This window comes from Empidonax traillii, unplaced genomic scaffold (assembly GCF_003031625.1).
Source record: "Empidonax traillii isolate 1590-97213 ecotype Southwest subspecies unplaced genomic scaffold, ASM303162v1 scaffold998:size213616, whole genome shotgun sequence".
In the NCBI taxonomy this organism is placed as follows: Eukaryota; Metazoa; Chordata; class Aves; order Passeriformes; family Tyrannidae; genus Empidonax; species Empidonax traillii.
This window is the reverse complement of record NW_020956191.1, coordinates 44,622-65,447: the sequence shown is the minus strand read 5'-3', so window position 1 is coordinate 65,447 and position 20,826 is coordinate 44,622. Positions and strand designations below refer to the sequence as shown.

At 47.0% G+C, this 20,826-nt stretch overlaps 1 protein-coding gene across 11 annotated transcripts in view; it reads right to left on the bottom strand.

Annotated features, from left to right (window-relative positions):
• The window catches only part of ANKRD17 (ankyrin repeat domain 17), a 68,546-nt gene that overhangs the window by 32,519 nt on the left and 15,201 nt on the right, over positions 1–20,826 (bottom strand). For 6 of the 11 annotated variants that reach the window (XM_027903890.1, XM_027903893.1, XM_027903891.1 and 3 more), the window contains exons 1-3: positions 2,534–2,614; positions 1,655–1,808; positions 946–1,102 (exon numbers count right to left, since the gene is read on the bottom strand). In XM_027903890.1, the coding sequence (XP_027759691.1) occupies positions 946–1,102; positions 1,655–1,808; positions 2,534–2,599 (377 nt within the window). In that variant the 5' untranslated portion in view covers positions 2,600–2,614. Of the gene's footprint in view, positions 1–945; positions 1,103–1,654; positions 1,809–2,533; positions 2,615–4,325; positions 4,457–19,624; positions 19,644–19,827; positions 19,921–20,826 lie in introns of those variants that run through there. The other 5 variants (XM_027903896.1, XM_027903898.1, XM_027903894.1 and 2 more) reach the window with 4 other exon arrangements.

Genomic DNA, 20,826 nt, shown 5'->3' with positions numbered 1-20,826 from the left:
GAACAAAATAAACCACTTCCCCTCTGTCCCGTGCTGAAAACACCAGAATCTTGTAACCAGACACAATTTTAATATACAGAGAATTAGTTCTCCAATATCTATGTTCACAGCGGGTCAATGCTTATTTTTATTTCTCAGATCCTCTGTCCCAGTAAAAACTTTGGCAACAGCCACTGCTCCCAAGAAAGAGGAGGCTGGGGAGAAGGAGGGATGCACACAGAACAGAAGCAGCCACAGCCCAGAATTATTCTGCTTTTCTTGTGTCCTGTCCCCTCACCAAGGAATGTTCCTTTGGAATTACTCAGTGTAGAAGGAACAAACTGCCAACCAGCATATCAGCACCTGTTCTTCCTGCTAACTCTGTTTCCACTTTATTGAGGCTTAATGAGAGCCCAGAAGGAAAACACTTTTTAATTTCCCTCCTAAACAACCCAGTAAGACAAAATCCAAACAGTAAAGCCAAAAAGTCCAGTGTAAGAGCAGCCAACTCCCTGTCTGAAGCTCTGTCCAGGGTCCTAAGTGATGCTGATCACCAAGAAGCCCCAGCTCCTCAAGACTGTTTTCCTTCCTCAACTAAAAAGGTATTTTTTGAAGTTCCCTGAAAGGTGTTTTTTGATCCTAAAGCTAGTTTCAACGCTGCCACCGAATGACCCATTCTAGGATTTGTAACTTTTTGGTACAGCTATAAGGCCCGTACTATTGAAGAGCTTAGAAATGCTTTTATAGTTGGTCACGATAAATTCCTTGGAGCGTGGTTCCTGAATTCAAAGCAATATTAATTGTTTCCCTCTGCACTGCGAGACCTGCCAGTCCAGAAATGTTTAACAGGAGAAGCCGAGGTGATAAGCTGGCACCAATCCTGCCTGAGCAGTATTTCATCCCCCCGTGAGCAGCAGCGGCACAAGCCGTGGGGCCTGCGAGGTTCCCGGCCCGGGGCTGCCTTACTTGTCCGTCTGGCCGGCGCTGGCCGTGCTCTCGGCCCTCATGCGGGTCAGCGCCGCGGCGGCTTCGTCCAGCGCACAGCTCACCGACGACGTCAGCCTGCGCAGCACCTCGGGGTCTGCGAAGGCCTTGCCGTCCGCTGTCGACAGCTTCCCGATTCCTTCCGTTGCAATTCCAACCCACGGGGAGAGGGAGAGAACAGACGAGTTCAGATCGAGCCTGTGAGATCCCTTGGCAGAAACATTCTGAGCGCACCCAACTCCAGGCTCCACCACGACAGGATTAACTGTTTACAACGCTAGTGTAAAAGCTGCGCAAGATTAAAGCCCTCCAAGCCACAGAGGGCAACGCTTTTCAACTACTGACAACTACTTAATATAAGCAACTACTAAAGCTTTTCATACAGCAAGTGTTACAAAATAAAACCTCACTCAGCAATTTAGGGGTTGATCAAACGGTGCAAGCAGATGTCAGGTGTTCATTCTGACACCGGCTTTTAGCAATCTGACATTGGAGCAATCTGACCCCCAGCATCTCCATCTCGAAATGCTCTAAACCAAGTCCTTTGCCCTCTGTGACACCCTTGGCGAGTGCCCCCGCAGTACAGCTGCAGCTGTATCATGCTCCCACGGATTAGCCTTATGCAAGCGATTCCAGGACGGACTCGGGTAAGGGCTCCGGGGTTAAACCTGTACGGGACACGAGGACTTACCCGCAGCTTCAAGTAAAGCTTCTAATCTTGCCTGGGTTTCGGGATCTACTGTTCTCAGGTCAGCACCATCAGCAGTACTCGACAACAGCAATTTGGAAGCTGTTTCCAACATGGGGTTTTCGAGGTCATCCTGATCCAAGATAAACGATTCCACCTGGAAAATAACAGATTTGGTTTAAGAATGATAGAACTGACCAAAATAGACTTAATAACCATTTAAGCGTTTGCTTTCTAAGTACTCTGTTTGCCTTAGCTATCTCACTTCAAGTCTGATGTCTCCTAATGCAACATCCAAAGAAAACTGCCAAAAGGACCAGCAGCACTTAGCACATACCATCAGCTCCAACACAGCACACGAGACCTTCACAGATTCTGGCTCAAGAAAACTTTCTTTTGGAATTGTGTCTACAGAACATGCAACCCATTATTATCTGCCTTTTTCAGAAAACAGACGCTGAGTGCTTCAAGTTCTTCTCAAGATTCTACTTTGCTGTGCCCTCCATTTGTTTTAGCTGTGAAACACGTAGAAATTAAGGAAGGGGGAGGTATATCAGACAGGAAAGCCTCTAATACCCAGTTGTGCTACCCTGCCTGTCAGAGGGGGCAAGCAGTGTAGACAAGACTCTTCTCTAAGAGTTCCACGAACACATTTCAAAGCCTGTGAGGTAGTCATTGTAACACTTATTAAATTATAAAGACCAAGTGTTATCACCCCTCTAACAAAGCTCAACAGCTTCCAAAATTCCCAGTTTCAAACTCCAAAGGAATTAAAAAACGAAACCCAATCCAATCCAAAATCACAATCAATCCAAATGCCACTCAGCCTGACAGACAAACCACATGTGCCAGCCAACCCCACAAGTGATTACACTTCAGTACCTCTGGATAAAAGCTGCACTGTCTGTAGTACAGCAGCCATCTATTTCCACATGGAATACTGCTCATTGAGACAGAAATACAATTTGTTTTATTTCTTCAGCTTCATGTGTGTCTCTAAAGTTTCAAAGCAGTCCCATGAGCATCACAAGTTGAGATTCCTGCAGATAAATGCCCCAAGAATCCATCTGTGTGGGCAGAGGAACCAGAGAAGAGACTGGTTCATCTCCGGCCTCCAGGAAGGTCTCTCCAACCTCACATCCATTCTCTTGTCACAAGGGCAGAGCTCACACAACTTTGCCTTCTGCCTCCTGCTCAACACTTCCTAGGACATGCTCAGCTTCAACCTTTTCCATTAAACAAGGCAGGCTGAGAACTCCTTCCCAAATTTCTTTGTTTTATCCCTTCAACAGCATCACTAAGAAACAAAACCTCTAGTCAGCTCTGGCAATACACAAATACCCATCTCAAGGGCACCTCTGAAACCTCCTTCTGCTGCTCTGCAGCCTCTCTGCCCTCCTCCTCCTCCAAACCTGGGAACACGGAGCTGAAGGGAGGAGTTGCAGTTTCAGATCCAAGTGGCTCTGGTGCCAGTGGGACAGTCCTGCAGCATTCCGTGTCGCTCCTCAGCACTGCTTTTCCCACGTCATCCCCACACAGGCTGCTCTTTCCAGTTTGGCTAACTGGTGAAGGCTACTCCTGCCCAGTGCTCAGAACTTCCCATTGCTGCCTCGCCGGGGCCCTTCTCCCATCACTGCTCCCTGCACCCACACCACCAATTTTAGGCCAGTTCTGGTTCATCTGAGGACTTGCCATTTGTGTCCTTCCAGAGGACGGGCTGCTGCAGCAAGGGAGAGGAACCGCTGTGCTGCTCGGGAGCCAAGTGACGGATTTCACCGCTGGAAAGGCAGATGCGGAGCCGTCGGAGGAATTCTTGGCTCACCCAACTGGTGCAACATCCCGACTGCTCACACTAACTGAAAAAAATCTCCTCCCAGCGAGATAGTGAACAGCTGGCCGCGGTTCTTCCTTAACACTATGAAATATTTGCTAAGAACAAAGTCAAAATAGGAAAATGTCTCTCCCCCACTCACATCCTCTCCCCAAAATTAGGTCTTTTATGCAGTTTAAGTTTTGAACAGAAAAATCTTCCAATCCTCCTTCCAGCTAAGAATGTGAGCATGGTGTGATTAAAAATAAACAACCCGAGGAGAACGGGGAGAAGCAGCAATCCACCCACAAACAACCCAGCACTGAGACACCCACGAGGGACCAGGAGAAAAGTTCTGAGAATGTCTGTATTATGTGCTGCCATGTAAACTATTTCAGAACAACATCAAGATATTATTTACTGAAAAAAACTCTGGACTATTTTATAATATTAAATATAGATTAAAAATCTTTCCTTTGCCAAGGTAGAAGAGATCCACCTTCAACCTGCAGCTCGCAGACTTCTCACGCAGTGTCCAGTTACACTCCCCTGCAGTCTCAAAATTGCCATTTAGATTCAGAGTTTCATTACATTTACACCTTTTTGACACAACACCAAATACCATCCAGGGGATAGAGATAAAAGACACAGTGTCTGACAGTGGGGGAACATAAATGTGTTTTGGTAGAAAACTCTTCTTTGGTTTCTCAGAAAATCCTGCCTTCTCCACAGAAGCTACAGACTGAAGACAAAGCATTTCCATGTACCAAGCCAAGTAAACAGACATTTCCTTTAAAGGGCTTCAGACGTATTTTATTTCCCCTAACTAAAAAAAAAGGGTAGGCTAGCACACCAATTCTCCACCTCACATATCAGAATGTTTCATCTGTGTTCTCCATCAGTATTGCTCCGATCCAACAACACTCTGACATAACCCAATTGTTCAGACAGGTCCAACACAAGCCCTTTTACAAGACTTCTCCTCCTCTCTCATCCTGCAATAAAAATCTCATGTTCTGTGCTTGCATAAGTTTACTTGGCTCATAATCATTTCTAATGTACTCGATGCTTCCACAATCAAGCAGAACAAAATTCCCAAGTTCTGGCTGCTCTCAAACAGGACTCATGTCTGTACACCCTGAAGACAGCCCTGTAAGAGGTCAGTAATTTTATATTTTGACTGCCAAATACAAACTCCTGAACGTGCCTTTAAGAAATGCCAGGTTAGGGCACAGGGACAAAGCACACCTGAGCTGCTCTGACGTGGCTCTTGCCACACAATGCTCAGTCCAACAGGGACACAACTGAGTTCCTGATGGTAACTCCACCCTCAGCCATCTCTCTCCATCAAGCCAGTTAGAGAAAACTGCCATCAGCACAGATCCCACCCTGGACACAAGTCCATACAGAAGCTTCCACATCATCTCACAGAGATGTGAACTAAGGTCAAACAAGAATCTTCCTCCCGTAGCTTCCCTCACAATATAAACCCCAACAAAATCCCAAATAACTCCATACACAACCCCCCCCCCCAAAACAGAAACAAACACAACAACAGGAACACCCATGCACTGAGGACTTGAAGAAAACCTCTGAGTTACCTATTGAGTCCAAATTTATTACTTATAATGCTAAACATGGATTAGCATTTTCCTAATTTTACATCACACCAGGGAGGGAGGAGGGAAGAAACACTCCAACAACTCTCTCTTCACACTGGAGATAGAAATCCAGTCCCCAACACCAAGCAGCTCCTCCAGAACCACACCAACTAAGCTATCAAGCTAGGCAAGTCTCCTAAATACCAAAATGGGTATACAACGCCTAAATTAACATCTCAAGCTTAAAATGACAGCAACTCTAATCTTATTATCAGGAGAAGAACCTGCCACCATTAGCACAGAGCTTTATGATGAGCTGAACTTTATCGATGGGAAAGAACAATAAAATCAACTCTTTCAAGTCCTTTATGACTAATGGCAGAAAACACTTGGATTCCAGCACCCACCACTCTCACTTCAAATGCCACAAGCCTATTATTTATCCATCTAATAAACACATGGCTCTGCTCATTAATTTACAGAGCATCTCTGGTGTCAGGTTATGACCGATTTATAGTTTTGCTCAATCACAGCTGTGCTATAAGGACAACCCAGAGGCATCAAGCCAAAGCTGTAAAGTCATTTTCTGCTTCCCATCTCAGGCCCCCTGCCTGATTCCAAGTGCCCATTTTGCCAGTCCCATTTCCTGCTCCTCTCCTTCAGTCCATCCTGCAGGCAGCCAGTATTGCCGTGCTCCTGCTCTCCAGCACCTAGCCAGAAATGAACACAGAGCAATCCTTCAAGGCCCCACATCACGTACAAACTCCAAACCCTAAAATAACCTTGCTGGAACGCGTGCAGAGCAGCAAAGAGTTGCTTAAAGGGTACATTTGGGCACACAGCGTCATGACCCAGCCCAAACACTTGCTCTGAAGAACCTGAAAGGCACCTCCGGCCAAACGTCCAGCGACATCTTCCTGGATTTTGGCCATTTGTAGTAAGAAAAAGACAAGGTAATATTTTTCTGTCTTGCAGACATGCTCCACAGCAGCACTAAGCAGTTGCTGAGGCAGCCCCACGGCAGCAGAGCACTGCAGTGAGGTGTCTGGCAGTCAGGCTCCCAACAGCTCTCCACAGGCTGTGAAACAGCAACTCGGGTTCATTAACATAACAGGATTTATTTTTTAACCTTCAGTGTTTTTAAGCACCATAACATACAAGGACACTGAAACTCCATTTGGAGGAATCACACTAGCCCAGACAGAGTATTTTAAAAGACAAAAAACCCCAGCTTTCATGAACATTTTTTTTCTCTGCAGGTTTTATCCTTATTCCTGGGGCTGGTCCCTATTTTCCAGGTTTACAATCCAACTCAGATGACTCCCATAACTTCTGCCTTATATTAGACACTGAATACAATGCAGAATTTGCTAAATTTTTACCTTGGCTCTCAGGCCTTTGGTGTTTGACACCCACAGGGTGCCAAATGGATTCTACAAGCACCAGTACAAAGCCTTTCCAAACAACCTTGTGGACAAGGAACAGCCAGTGGTTATTGCCAGGTAGCTAACTGCACCCCCCCAAATGCACCCTACTTGACACTGCTTTTGGATTAGTTCTTCATGAGGTACTTACTGCCAGTTAGCAAGGGCTGGAACAGTCGATTTTTCCCAGCTCCCAAATTTTTGTAGAGCACTAAAAGGTTTTTAAAGAAAACATGAAATTTAGTAAGGATTTTGAGTCTGGCAGGTGTTGCAAAGCCACCTCAGACCAAAACCACCACCACTGCCAGGTCAGTTCATAAACTTTAGCCCTCCTACACTGACTTTAGTCCCACTCCAGATTCTTCCCTTACTAATAGAGCTAATAGTGACTCCCTTAGGGTGAGCAGCTTTAATCCTGATTTCCATGAGGAACTCCTCATGCCTGACCCCCAGCCACACTGCTTTCCCTGGTGCTCCAGCAGCTCCTGGCCAAGACAATCTCAGCTTTCACTCCGGAACAGTTTTAGCTCTCACACCTCCAAGACACTGCACCAAAAAAAGTACTTATATATATTTCAGTCTTTCATACAACTTTGCTGAGCATTTCTTTACAACAACATATTTTTCGCTGTTCATGAATGCACCCTGTGACTGTTTCACCCAGAAAAAGCAACGTTTATACTATTACCCTGCAACGAGAACACACAGGAGGAAATAAACCCCTTCCCAGAGCAAGAACAAAGTCCAGCTCTGACTGATAACGAAGCTCCTTTTGCACAACACTGCTAAGTATTTTTAATGTCTTATGTCTAACCATTTGATGCACATCAAGGGATTCCTGAGGCAAAAGTGGATTAAAACAGAGCTATGATATATCTGGAACATGGCAAACCGGGCCAAGCATTTTTCCCCTCAGGATCCAAAACCCATCAGGCAAATAGGCAACCCAAAACCTGCAAATTGTGATGTGTAAGACACCATACTAAAAGCAAGAACCTCATGCCTGCTCTCCCTCGGCCTGCTACCTTTAAGCCCTCAGAATATCACCTCTGATGCTTTCAAAATACATGAACCCATCTCAGTCTCAACACAGCTCAGCAGAAAAAAATACTCCGATTTGAAACATCAGGACAGAGAAATCAACTTAACATGTCTTCCAATAAAACAGCGGGGATGTATTTGGGCTTTCTCAAACTAAATATCAAGGCAAAGGCTATGGCTGTGCCTTTTCACCTACATGTTTCCAGGTGAAATTACCACTTAGCCACACAGGTTTCAAGGCATTTTAAGACGCAGATCTTCCCAGCATTAATAATGTATTATAGAAAAAATTCCATCCAAGCTTTACTGAAGCCAAGGCTCTGGCAGTGCCTGCTATTTCTGTGGATCAAACGAGAGCATCGCCACCAGCCAATTTAGATGACATAGCTCTGAAATGAAAGGGATGGTTTCCTGGCTCCTTAAGACACCATTTTCTTTATCTAAAGTCCAGCTCCCTGGTCACTGCAAGGGAAAGCAGACACAGAAGCCAAGTGTAGCAGATCATCCTGCCCGCTCTATTTCAGCCTTGCAGATTATGTGGGTTTTCCTCCAATCTCTTTTCCATGAGGAACAAGCTGTGTGGTTCTCACTTGCCCTACCCTGCTACTACAGCAGCACTGTCACCACAGACTCCGTCTGACAGCACCATCTCTTCCCTGCACAGTGAGGATCACTCCCATTTATCTGGGATGCACAATCACATCTGTTGTCTTCCCAATGTGGACTGACCCTCCCCAAACCAAAACGCCTCGTTCAGCAGAAATTGAAGTCTGGCAGCTGGAACATCTCAACAGTATCTTCTTTCATTTTATTCCTTCGACTATACGTTCCATTTCTCTCGGTGCTGCCAAAAAAAAATAGCGAGGAGGAGGGAGGTGAGAGGAGTAACAGTCCTTGATGCTGAAATGGCATAACAGAGTCCCCAGACTGGCACCAGCGGAGTCTCTGCTGCAGGGACACCTGCATTAGGACTGCAGTGTGCTTCTGATGACGAGACAGGTGCTGAGGTATTCACAGGAAAATTCCCTCTCTCCTCTGCACGCTGCATCCCCGGCAGCACACACAGCCAGGAAAACAGAGGCAGGCAGGCTGAAAGCTGTGGCTGTGAGAAGGCTGTGAAACTACAAGCAATAATATTCTTTTTTCCGTCTCAAATCCTAATTCCAAGCACTTGGCACACTTCCACATCAAGCAAATTCATGCATTAGCTGGTATTCAGCTGCAACCATTCGTGCGAGAAAAATTTCATGCCAATGTAAAAATAACAACACCTCGTCTCACCACGGTTTCAAGTTCCCTGCCCCAATTTCACATCGATGGGGAGGGGAATATACACGTTTTAGTGTCTGACATGAACAAGGAGATACAAAAATCACAATTAAAAAACCCATTGAAACACATACTCGTGCTTCCGAAAGCTCAGCTTCAGGCAACACTGTTACATCAAAAAGAAAAAGCTGCCACATTACCGATCCAACCCCACCAACACAGGTTTGCACCTTCCCTCTCCCTCCAAACCCCACGAAAGCTGAACTTTTGAGAGAAACCATCTCTTTTGGAGGGGGTTTGGAAAGAAGTGAGCAGAGCAGCAAAGCTCTGACAGTGTATAAATAACTCCTACACAACTATATATACCAGCCGAGATGTGGTGCCGTGCCTCAGAGCCACAGACAAACAGGTTAACACCTTGAATAAAGGCTCTGCCCATGCTGGTGCAGAACCAGAACGGAAACTGCTCTCTGCAAAGTACCCCTGACAACTGAGGGATACTCAAGGGACAGCTTGAGCTATGCAGGCAGTTTTTGCCACCCTTAGCAAGTCACCTGTCACATCTTCCTCACTGCTAAGTGTCTTCAGCAGAGACAAAGCAAAGGGAGCACAGAACCATGAAGGAGATGGCCCAACCGAGCTTCCCAGAGTCAGCCCCTCCCTTCCACGCCAAAATCCTCCAATGTCACACCTGAACAGCAACTGCAGCCCCCTAAGACTCTCTCTCAAGTACCTGAGTTAAGCATCACTTAAGCTACTTACCAAGTTACTTATAGGGCCACTCCACCCAGTCTCCTCACCACAGGTGTGAAAAGCTTAGGGGGGTTACGCTCCCTCTGACCCCCCGGGCTGTGCCATGGGCTTGGTAATAACAGCTACAGAAACGGCATTTTAGAGTTTTCCTGAAGGACAGCTCAAGGACTCTCAACCTCCCTGGATAAGCACATCCTGAGGACCCACCACCACAGACTCAGACAGATCCTTAATCATGACACAGCCAGCTCTGATGGACAGTAAGAACTAAGGGCTGTAAAGAACACAAAACTGGGAAGTACATTCAGCATGACTCTGCTCCTAAGGGAAGATTTTGGGCGTCCACCCAGAGCACACCTGGTTTACAGCAACACCGGCATCTCCACACAGCGAGTGCACTGCTAAAAAGGGACTGAGGAGTCCTGCTGTGCACTGCTACATCCTATTCCTCACTGCCCTACTTTCAAGGGACTAATTATTCTCTTAAGCCTTGTTTAAGGAAGGTGAGCTCCCAAGAAAGAGAAAATCCTTCTCTAACAGTTGGTCACGTTCCTTTTCCACCGGACTCACCTTTTGCCTTGACTGTATATTCCAAGGATAGATTTAATTAATTCTCAATACAAGCACTTCTAAGCCTGCAGTGAAGCACCTTGCTGCACTGACAGATCCACAGCGACTGACTTGGATCCTTGGAGTATCTTCCTTTAAAGTGACAACTAAGCCAAGGGTGAAGACCTAAGAAAAACCCCCAAACCCCTGCGCTGTTAAAAGCACAAATGCATTGTTTCAGTGCTATCTCTACAGGAGCCAAGGGTGAAATCCCAATGATAATCTATTATCTTTATCACTGATTAACTTCAGGGAGCTTGTCTACACATTGGTTGCCTGTGGATTCTTCAAGGAGAAGTACCTTGAGCTTTCTTTTCACAGCTCAATAAGCAGCCATTTCTCTGTCACTCTCGGGCTTTGCTGTAACACACCAAGACCCTTCACTAATCCTTCGAGAAGGGAGTTTACAGCAGTTTTGCCCAACTAAAGGCGGCCCAGCTTCTCACAAATGGTTTTTTCTGGAGTATTTTTCCCTTCTTCCCTTTCCCTGGCCCGACACACTGTGCTGAAGTTTGAGCTCAGAACTGTGCACACCCATCCATTTCCAGTTGAAACAAGTTGTTTTTCTAAGGATTGTAGCTCAGCCCAGCTGAACAATGGGAACACGACATCCGAACTTGTCTGTGGACAAAGCCAGCAGCAATAAAGCCCCGGGCAGAGAGAGCTGCGGGGCCTTGCCCTCCCCCAGACTGCCTAAGAGAGAGCTGCAGTGTGTCCATGCAGGAGCACTCCCACCCCACGGCATGCTCACTCCTCGCTCACTCCTCGCGGTGCAGCCAGCCCTCAGATGACCCAGAGCAGCTCCTCTGCCTGGGAGTCCATGCCAAGGAAGCTGCTGAACTCTGCAAACCACGCAGATCCAGAGGATTTCTAGCTCATCGTGTCAGTCACAGGCAAGACCACCCCCCTAGCCTTCAATCAGAATCCCCTCTCTCCATTCCGAATACATTTCCCCGAAGGAAGCCTCCATGCGGTGCATTTTCCCTGACATTTCTAAGGTTAAGCAGAGACAAACCACGGATTTTCCCAGTCTCCACCAAGAGATGCTTTAGATTTTTACACTACATGTGCCAGAAAGCATTTCTCAGCCAGCACACTTTCAGCAATCAGCCTAGTCAGCTTGGCCACGTTCCTCCTGCGGCTGCAATGACTACAGCAGTGGGACAGCAGCTAGGATTCCCACCAGGAGCATACTCCTTGGCCCTAACTGTTGTCAAATGACTTATTTCTCTGTTTCCCAACTCTGATATAAAAGCCAAATTTGCCTCCAAAACAGAGGGCAGCTCACGTGCTCATTTACATCCCAGAGCTTCCCAGCAGTAGACAGACCTCAATTCCATGGAAGTTTTGGCATGCAGACAAGCTACCAAGCCAACAGTAATTTCCTTCAACAATATCAGAAGGTAAGTGGTCCACGTTTGTCCACATATTTTCATCCCCAAATGCAGATGCTGAGATATACAGACTGGACAGGAGAAATAATGGGAACAGAAATAAAGGATTAAAAACCCTGTATTATGTCACAAGTTACTCTAATTCCTAATGCTCTCCTTTGACTCAAACACCACGTCCCCTGTCTCTAGGAAACTCCTTGCCTTACCCAAAGCTTTCCAGATAACAGCTCTGTTTTTTTCCTGGAGTGCAGCCCCCACGACAGTGTCTGTAGGAACCGGAACCCACCACCAGCACCCACAGCCACCCACCCAGCAGGACCAGCTGTCCTCGGCTCCGCAGCGATGACGGCTCCCACGCATTCCTGTCGTGGGAAAAGGAGCCCACAATGCCACCATTCCGTGGAAACACGATCAACCTTTGTGAATCCAACAGCTGCTTGAAAGGCTCTGTGCATCCCACCAATTTACTGCTCAACTGCATCTGGGCCGCACACAAACCTGATGCTTAGGGGACTTCCCCTTCCCAACCACAAAGCCCTTCAGTTACCAGCAAAACTAAGGGAAACCAATTTCCCTGTTGCACAAACAACTCCACCTTTACTGCTGCAGCAGCACCTCCAACACCTTCTCACGTCCAAAAAACACCTGGAGAGTTTTCCTCAGAGCACTGAGGGAATAACCCAGCTGTGGTGCAACACATGCACCCCACTGCACCTCCCAGCCCTCTCCACCACCTTGTTGGGAAGGGTACGAACCAAAACAGAGTCCAAAATAGCAGCAGGGATTGAAGTAACCTTGCTGTGCTCTACAAAAGGTGTTGGCACCCAACCCTCAGCCCTCCCCTGTCCCCTCCATGGCAGCACACTGCCTCTTTGCCTGTGCTCAGCAAAGTGGAGATCTACTCTGGAGGGAAAGACACGTCCCTGACAGACATCCATCTCTCCCACCGCTGCAAGGAAGAAAAGCTGTTCTCCTCCCACTCCGGTCTGCCTGTTTTGCCCACTATGTATAACCAATCTCCCTCCAGAACCATTTCTCTCCTCCAAGACAACACTGCAGAATAAAAGTCTTGAAAAAAATGACTTAAAATGCACCTAAGCTGCCTATTTCTTCCTCAGTGTTCCTGCTAAAAGGAAATCCTCTCAGACTCTCAGTTCTGACCACTCTTGTCCATACTCTGCCACGTGCATTTCAGGCAGCAGTCACCCAAAGGACACACGAATTTACTCATTCACTCACTGCGGCTACTGAGCAGAAAATGTAGTGAGTGAGTGGCCTGAACTGCACACCAGCAGCTGGGCTCGAATCAGAAATAGTTTTAAGCTGCCCACATGTTTTCTTACACAAATTTGGCAGGAAATCTTTCCCTTCTGTAAGTAGTTTTGGTCGGCTGCTCTTCGCAACAGCAAGTGCTCTGCACTGAGGGATGAGGCAGCAGAAGGGAAGGAGGACATGTGGAGGAGGGACAGGATGAACACACAAACAGCTACTCTGTTCCAGTCCAACTCAGAATTCCCTCTGGCATGAATGGAACACTGACATGTGCACGGGCTTCTTCACAGCAATACAGGATCTACTGGGGAGCACATATGTAGAGCAAAAAGCAGCAGTGTGAGAACAAATTTTGTCTTCAAGCAATGCCATGAGTAGTTTGGCTTAGTCACAGTTTTGCCTTCCCACCACCAGAGCAATTAGAGCATCAGTCAGTCCACTGACACGGCACCCCACGAGACAACTCCACCCCTCTCTTCACAGTCCCAGTGCAAAACACTATTCCAGGGTCCCGACGAACCAAAGAAATGCGGTTTCTTTGTCCCACAACTCGTCTTTCTTGATGGCAGGTGGTACCTCCCGTACCCGAGCCATGCTACACTAAGTGACCGATGGACAGGAGATGTGGACATTAAAGCACATCAGAAACAAGAAAAACTACACAATGCAGAGGAAATGATTGTTCCTGGAAGGACAGAGATATCAAACATTTCTCTACTGATAAAAAAAAGATGGAGACTCAACAGATGTGCATTTTGCTTCCAGCCTGCCCAAATTGTAAGTGAGATGGCCATACTGTTTAGTTCATGCAGGTTTAGTTCCCATTCCCCTCACCTTAACTTCCCAAGGCAGGAAACAGCAAAGACCCCAGCAAAGCTGCTACTGCCCAAAATTCACCATGCAGTGGAGCCTGGAGATTCAAGACTGGTTCCGTAAGGAAAGTGTTTTAAATGAAGATCAGAAAAAAGGTTCATCCTAAGAAAACCAAATGCCAAGTGCCAACTGCAGAGCAAGCTATAGAAATCCTTTTATCCATCCCCCCCGTGCAGATGACAAGAATTTGCTTGTATCCTGCCTCCAGAAGTTCTGCAGCCCACATTCCATTTCCTCCACCAGGACCATGGAGGGGACAGCAGAAACCAGAGGTCCTTAGAGGACATCAACATTTCTCCATGTAATTCTCCTGCTGAAATAATCACTGTTAGTAATAATTGCTGGTATCTCTCCTCATGCAGCATAACCAAGTCAAAGTATTATGCAGAGGTATTTATAAAGTTAACCAAAAGCAGTTTGGGAAGACATGACTCGTTAGGCCAAGAGTTTGACGTTAGCTCGAGTAATTCCCATTTAATTCATTGGTATTTCTTCCTGCCCCATAAAGTTCACCGGATAAACAGCTGTGCCACCGTCCCAAACCACAGACCACACTGCCACTGCCCCGAACGGAGCCCAGCAAAGCAGTGCAATGAACCAGCTGAAACGGAACGCGCATTTCCTTCCCTTTTTTGGCGTTTACAAAGGAAGGATTTTTTTCAATGACGGAACCAGTATGGCCTAGTTCACCAACCTCCTCTTCCGAAGAGAAGCAAGAGGATAAGGTTACAGCAGGAGACAGTTGGATTCAGTATCTGATTAGAATTCCTATTGTTACCACCGGGGAACCCAGCACAAAAGGAATTATTTCTAATAATTTCGACTCATTTGGTTAAAATTCTGACAAGCCTGACAGTCATTGAATTCTTCCACCAATACAAACTACTGTTAGGCATACCTAATAAATTAATTTTTTTTTTTTCTCTATTTGGCACACCCAACTGAAAGCTGCTGCATATTAAATAGATTTGAACAGTTTTTACATCTGGTAAATGAACAGACTTGTGAAGGTAGCTAAAGCAAGGCACAAGTACGACAAAGTCCAAATGTACCTATTTTCCCCATCATATCAAAAGCAGGCTCTACTAAAAAAAAGTAAGTCAAGGTTTAGGGCAAAGATAGTAATTTAAGTAGAGTCCTTCCTTTTCACTGTTGGTTTCCCATGTTAGATATAAACATCATGTGCCAAGTTCCTTCAAATCACCACAATTTTGATTTCTACGCTCCTCTTACTGCTCCCAATCACATCTGTTCCACAAAGGTATTTTCCCATATTTATTCCATGTTTACACGGCCATAAAGTGACAGAGAAGCACTATTTACACCAGGCAGTTCCCTGGGTTTCCTTCCCACAGGATTTTGATGCTGAGGCAGTACAACAGGTTGTTTTGAGTGTGGGTTCCAGCTTTAGAGCATGTGACTTCCTATCAGTCAACACAGCCAGCAAATTCCAGCAAGGCAAAGATCTGAAGAGATTTCAGGCACATGCAGGAAAAAAGGAATGAGTACCTTAGCCTTGAAAATAACCTTTTTACCCATTTCCATGGAAGTTTAAAGACAGGATATACAGAGGGTGTAAAAAATGGGAAAAAAATCCCTAAATAAATCGACCTGCCTGAAACACCTCTCTCAATTCTCTTCATGTTTTGCACTAACGACTCAATCTGAACAAACAGCTTAAAAGATGAACAGCCTGGGTGCAAAGAGACCTTTGCAAATCACGTAGACCCACCCACTTGTCTAGGCCTTGGTTAAGCTTTCCCAATTAGCAAGGCCCTCCCTGGCAGACACAACCAGTGAATAACACTGACCTTTCAACAGCAGTTACCAAGTATGAAGTTGCCTTACCGCCTTAGAGGTTTCTCGCACAATAATTGCCTTTTCACACTACTGCACCAAGAACAAACCATTACCGAAAAAGATAAAGCAATAAAGCATAAATAACAAGGATGGTTCCAAATTACACCATCAAGCTTGTGTCCTTTCCCTGCGAGTCAAGGGGAAACAGCTTAAGACCCAGAGAAACTGCATCTCCCAGATTTCACTTCCCGTTTGCTGTACAAGGGAACCCAGCTCCCACTCCCTGCCCTGAGCAGATCAGCTGCGAGGGGGCAAGTCACAGAAATCCAAGAGAGGATCTGGTTTTCCAGAAGATTCAACGCATGCTCGTGCCAAGCCCCGTGTCTCACATCACAGCAGAAATGGGCAGATGAGGCAGTGTGAGGAGGAGAACAGCTCCAAGGGACAGGGAATCACTCGGGATATTCTATGACTGAGATCATCGGGGAACGCTGGAGCACATTAGCGGCTGATACCAACCTCATAGGGGCAAACTCTTTAACCAGACAGGAAAACAGGTAAAAAGTAAACCAGACAAGATTACCATGAGAAACTGTGAGAAAGAAAACAGGGAAAGGATTAGCCTGTTTAAGAGCTGGAACGTGGGAAAGCTACTAATGCCCAAATACTGCAATATAATGCTGATTTTAATCTTCAGACTAAGAGACTACAATGTTTATAAATATTAAAAGCCTTGGCCTGTTAAAGAAAAGAAAAATTGCATTGCAGAGGCCTCCCTGATCTCTGAACGTGCACTGTAGTCATGACTCTGCTATTCCATGTTTGCTCTCCCTTCCATCAGCGTTCCATGGAGCAGTCAGGAAATACTCCCAATATGACCGTAACAAATGAAGATTTTTTTTGCTCTGATTTTGTGTTTCAGTTCAAGGCAGGTGGAAGGTATTTACCTTACACTCCAAAGCTGAAGGACATAAAAGCAGTTAGTAAGGACACAAAGGAAGTGCCACATACGGGCTTGCGCTGGACTCCAGTCTGCCTGCCTAAAGCCGAGCCCAAAGCAGCTTGCAAAGAACCTGAAGGTCAGAGCACGTGGCCGCTCTCTTGACAAGTCTCAAATCAACACAGCAAATGTAAATTTACGCCTCCACCGTCCTAAGCTTCCTAAGTGGGTTTCTGAGCTGGCGGCCCAAGTTCAGCACACAACAATGCAGAGCACATCCTCATCTGTCAGGATAGAACCTTTTATCCCAGCCCAGAAAACGTTTCTGCTGACTAACTCAAGCAGCAAAAGCACAACTACGGGTTTACACCTACTCTGCATACCATACTGAGGTCTCCAGTAACGTAATTATTCCTTCACTGGCACACAGCAGCCAAAACCTGAAAGGTTACGCTAACAAAAAAAGCCTTGTGTCAGTAAGGTCACACCCCAACAAACAAGTAGTGGCCAAGATACAGGAGCAGAAGAACCAAGTGAACAGAAGCTGACTGCACATTTACCCCACGGTGCTGTCATTTTAATCAGCTGTATTCCCACACAAAGTTTTCAATGCCAGATTCGAGTGCCAGAGCCGAGACAATGTTCACCTTCAGTTGAGAGCAGCAAAGCCAGCTCCAGTTCTGTACCAAGTGCACCTTCTCTGAAGGTGGCCCAAGCACAGGGTGGCCAGGACGCTGCATGAAACCCTCTGGGCTGACAGCCATGCCTGCCTGCAGCTGCATTAAATTTGCTGAAGACTTAGTTCTGTTTCATCACTCAGAAGGGATTTTGGCCCCAGAAGCACTCACACCCCTCTTGCAGTAAGGACCTCAACAACATTCAAACCTCAGTCTCTGCACTAACTCAACAGAACTAGCACTCTACAGAAAACATCTTTTTTCCTCATTTTAAATTACAGCCAACTTAGAGGGAAACCATTCTTGAAGATTTTGTGCGGAGGCAAGGTCTGATCACTCCAAATTTAAACACATACTACGTAGTTCCTGATATGTTCAATGCAACAGAGGTGACAGGTCCTGCTGCATAAGCAAGAGCAGTTCTCTCAACCTTCACGCTGCTCTCTTGGAATGAGCACCAGAAACTGCTCCACGGGAGATAAAAAGCCCTGAAATGGGAAAATAAGACACACACCTTAAACACGTTGCTCTAAGTTACAACAGAAACAAGTTCTGAGGGAATGCAGTTGTACTTCTGGACACGTCCTGGAATGCAGGACAATTACTTTGCCTCACTGATGTGCTAAGAAATGATGAACAGCTTCCACTGCTACCAGGGATTCATGGACTGATTCAACCATTCGTTCCCACACAACCAAGGCCAGACAAGCCATGCTTGATTCCTGAGGACGTTTTACCTGGATCCGGTTGGTCTTGTGACCAGGAAGAGAATGTGACGAAATTCTCAAAAGAAAAGCCACCACATCCACTCTGAGAAGCAAGACGGAATTGTTCGAGTCACACAACAACCCCAAAATTCTGCTGTACTGACAAAATTAACTTCCCAGCTGCCTTTCCAAACAGGACTATTAATAAGCACCACGTACCTTATTAATCTGACATACAATGAAGCTGCACATGACAATTGTGGTTAAAACAAAGAACAAAAAAAAAAAAAAAAAGCTTTCAGCGTGCAATGAGACAAGTGAAGTACTGAAATATTTGTTTGGTGGCACAAAGCCCAGTTCACTCTTGCTCTTCCTACCTCCCCACACGAGCCCAGCCACACCAACAGACACTGGTGGAAATGCCTTGCTCATACACCTGCGCTGGTTTCCTCAGCACAAAGTGAACAGCTGAGTTAATATTCTGGATGCAATTATGTCAAACAGTTCCAAGGGTCATACGGAAGTTAACACCAAGCATTCCTGCTGATTTAAAATTTTAGAGCAACCTAAGTGTGGCCACTAAGAGAAAAAGCCTACAAGCTAAGCATCACTGGAAGAACTGCTTTGTGTAAATTCTGACAGCAGTCAATAAGGTAGTAGCTTCTTGTTATAATAGAGAATATATGCAAATATTTTGACAAGTCGCCTGGCAAAGAAATCATGTTTTTGCTTGCAAAACCTGAAAAACCACAGGAACAAGAAAAAGGTATTTCATAGAATAGTCTGGGTTGGAAGGGACCTTAAAGCTCATTTTAGTTACAACTCCCATGGGCAGGGACACCTCCCACTAGCCCAGGTTGCTCCAAGCCCGGTCCAACCTGGCCTTGGACACTGCAAGGGATGGGGCAGCCACAGCTCCTCTGGGCAGCCTGTGCCAGTGAACACTTATTTGAACTATTACAGTGAATATAACCTGGAATAGAGACTTGTGTCAATTGGAATAGGCGTTTCACTTTATGATTTCTAGGCTGGTCTCTCCATTTGGCTGAAAGGGCATTTCTAACTCAGCCTCACAGGAAGGGATAATGTCATTTATTTCATAATAAATCACTGCTGCAGCAGGAGATCTGCTTCTGCAGGGGAAGCAAGAGCAGGCTATGCTTTAGACAACTGGAAATGCAGTAAGAGAAATTACATGGTGCAAAAATGTGCCCCTCTGCTCTGGTGAGACCCCACCTGCAGTGTTACATCCAGCTCTGGGGTCCCAGCATAGAAAGGACACGGACCTGTTGGAGTGAGTCCAGAGAAGGCCACCCAGATGATCAGAGGAATTGAGCAGCTCTGCTGTGAGGAAAAGCTGAGAGAATTGAGATTGTTCAGCCTGGAAAAGAAAAGGCTTCAGTATGACATAACTGCGGCCTTCCAATCCCTGAAGGAAACTTATAGGAATGATGGGGCAAGACTATTTACAAGGACCCGGAGCGACAGGACAAGGGGGAAAAGCTTTAAATTGAAAAAGGGGAGGTTTAGATTAAATATTAGGAAGGAATCCTTCCCTGTGAGGGTGGGCAGGCCCTGGCACAGGTTGCCCAGAGAAGCTGTGGCTGCCCCATCCCTGGAAGTGTCCAAGGCCAGGTTGGACGATGCTTGGAGCAAGTTGGGCTAGTGGAAGGTGTCCCTGCCCATGGCAGGTATCTGGAACTAGATGATCTGGAAGGTCCCTTCCCACCCAAACCATTCCCAGACTCCAGTCCGTGAAAATGAAACGCTGGCACAAACGAAGATTAAAAAAGCGCGAGTTACGGCAGGCAGCGGCTGAAATCCCCGGTACCGTGCCCACAATGTCACCGCCGGGGGTGCGCGCCCCGGAGCCCTCCCGGGGGCAGCGCCGGTGCTCGGCCCCGTTCGGCCGCGTTCCCGCCCGGGCCCCAGCGAGCGCCGCAGCCCCAACGGCCGGGGGGCGGCCCCGGGCCCCCCGCGCCCCTTTGTTCGCGGCCCGGCCGTACCTCCAGGATGTCCTCCAGCACGTACGCCTCCATCGCGGCCGCCCCGCCTCAGCGCGCCGCCGCCATGCCCCGCCGCCCCCTCCCTCACGGCCGGCCCCCCCCCGGCGGCGGCACGGGAACAGGAAATGGACCGTTCCACCCCGTGCGCGCCCGGCGCGTACCACCCGCGCGCGGGGGGGACCGCGCTCCGCTCCGCTCCGCTCGGCCCCGCGCCACAACGGCCGCCCCGCGCCCCTCCGCCGCCGCCTCGGCCACGGCCAAATACACCCCAGGCGGCCAGAACCGGAACGGGACCGGAGCCCTTTCGCGTTGATCACGGACCACTTCACCTCCCTCCCCGCCGTGAACTCGCAGAAACCCCGGCCCTCGGATGAAGCAGATCCGTGCCGTGGCACATCTATTTCTGTGCTACCACCCGCCTTCCCAATACAGCAAAACCTAATCTAACTAACCTGCTTTTTTACATGCGGCTCCACCAAGTGCTGCGCTTCCAACCGCCCCGTGCTTTCCGCCTTTGCTGCTCCAGGGTGGCAGGAATTCCAGAAGCAGGCCGTGACGCCAATATTAAAGGTACTGACCCCATCTCCACAGTGTAGCTTTGAGGACCATCATCTATCCAGCAAGATGGGCATCCGCTTCTTAGTGACACATGTCTCTGCTTCACCCAAAACATCAACTGGACCAAAAAAATGAAATTTTACACGTTCCATCAACAGAGGTGACAGTGATACCCATTTTGCACACAGCAGGTCAAAATCACTGAGCGATCAGATTTGCGGCTGTCAAAGTAATTCATTTTCCAGTTCAAAACATGCAGCGCAAAAAATCTTATCAACCCCACAAAAATCTCCTCTCTTGTGATCTCATTTTAGCAGAGCACTAAGGGGTCTAATGGCCACAGGAATTAAATTCACATTCTGACTTGAAGAAATGCTCATAGTAATCACTTGGTTTAATCAACATCATCTTTTCCCAAAAAACATTCTAATTTCAACAAAC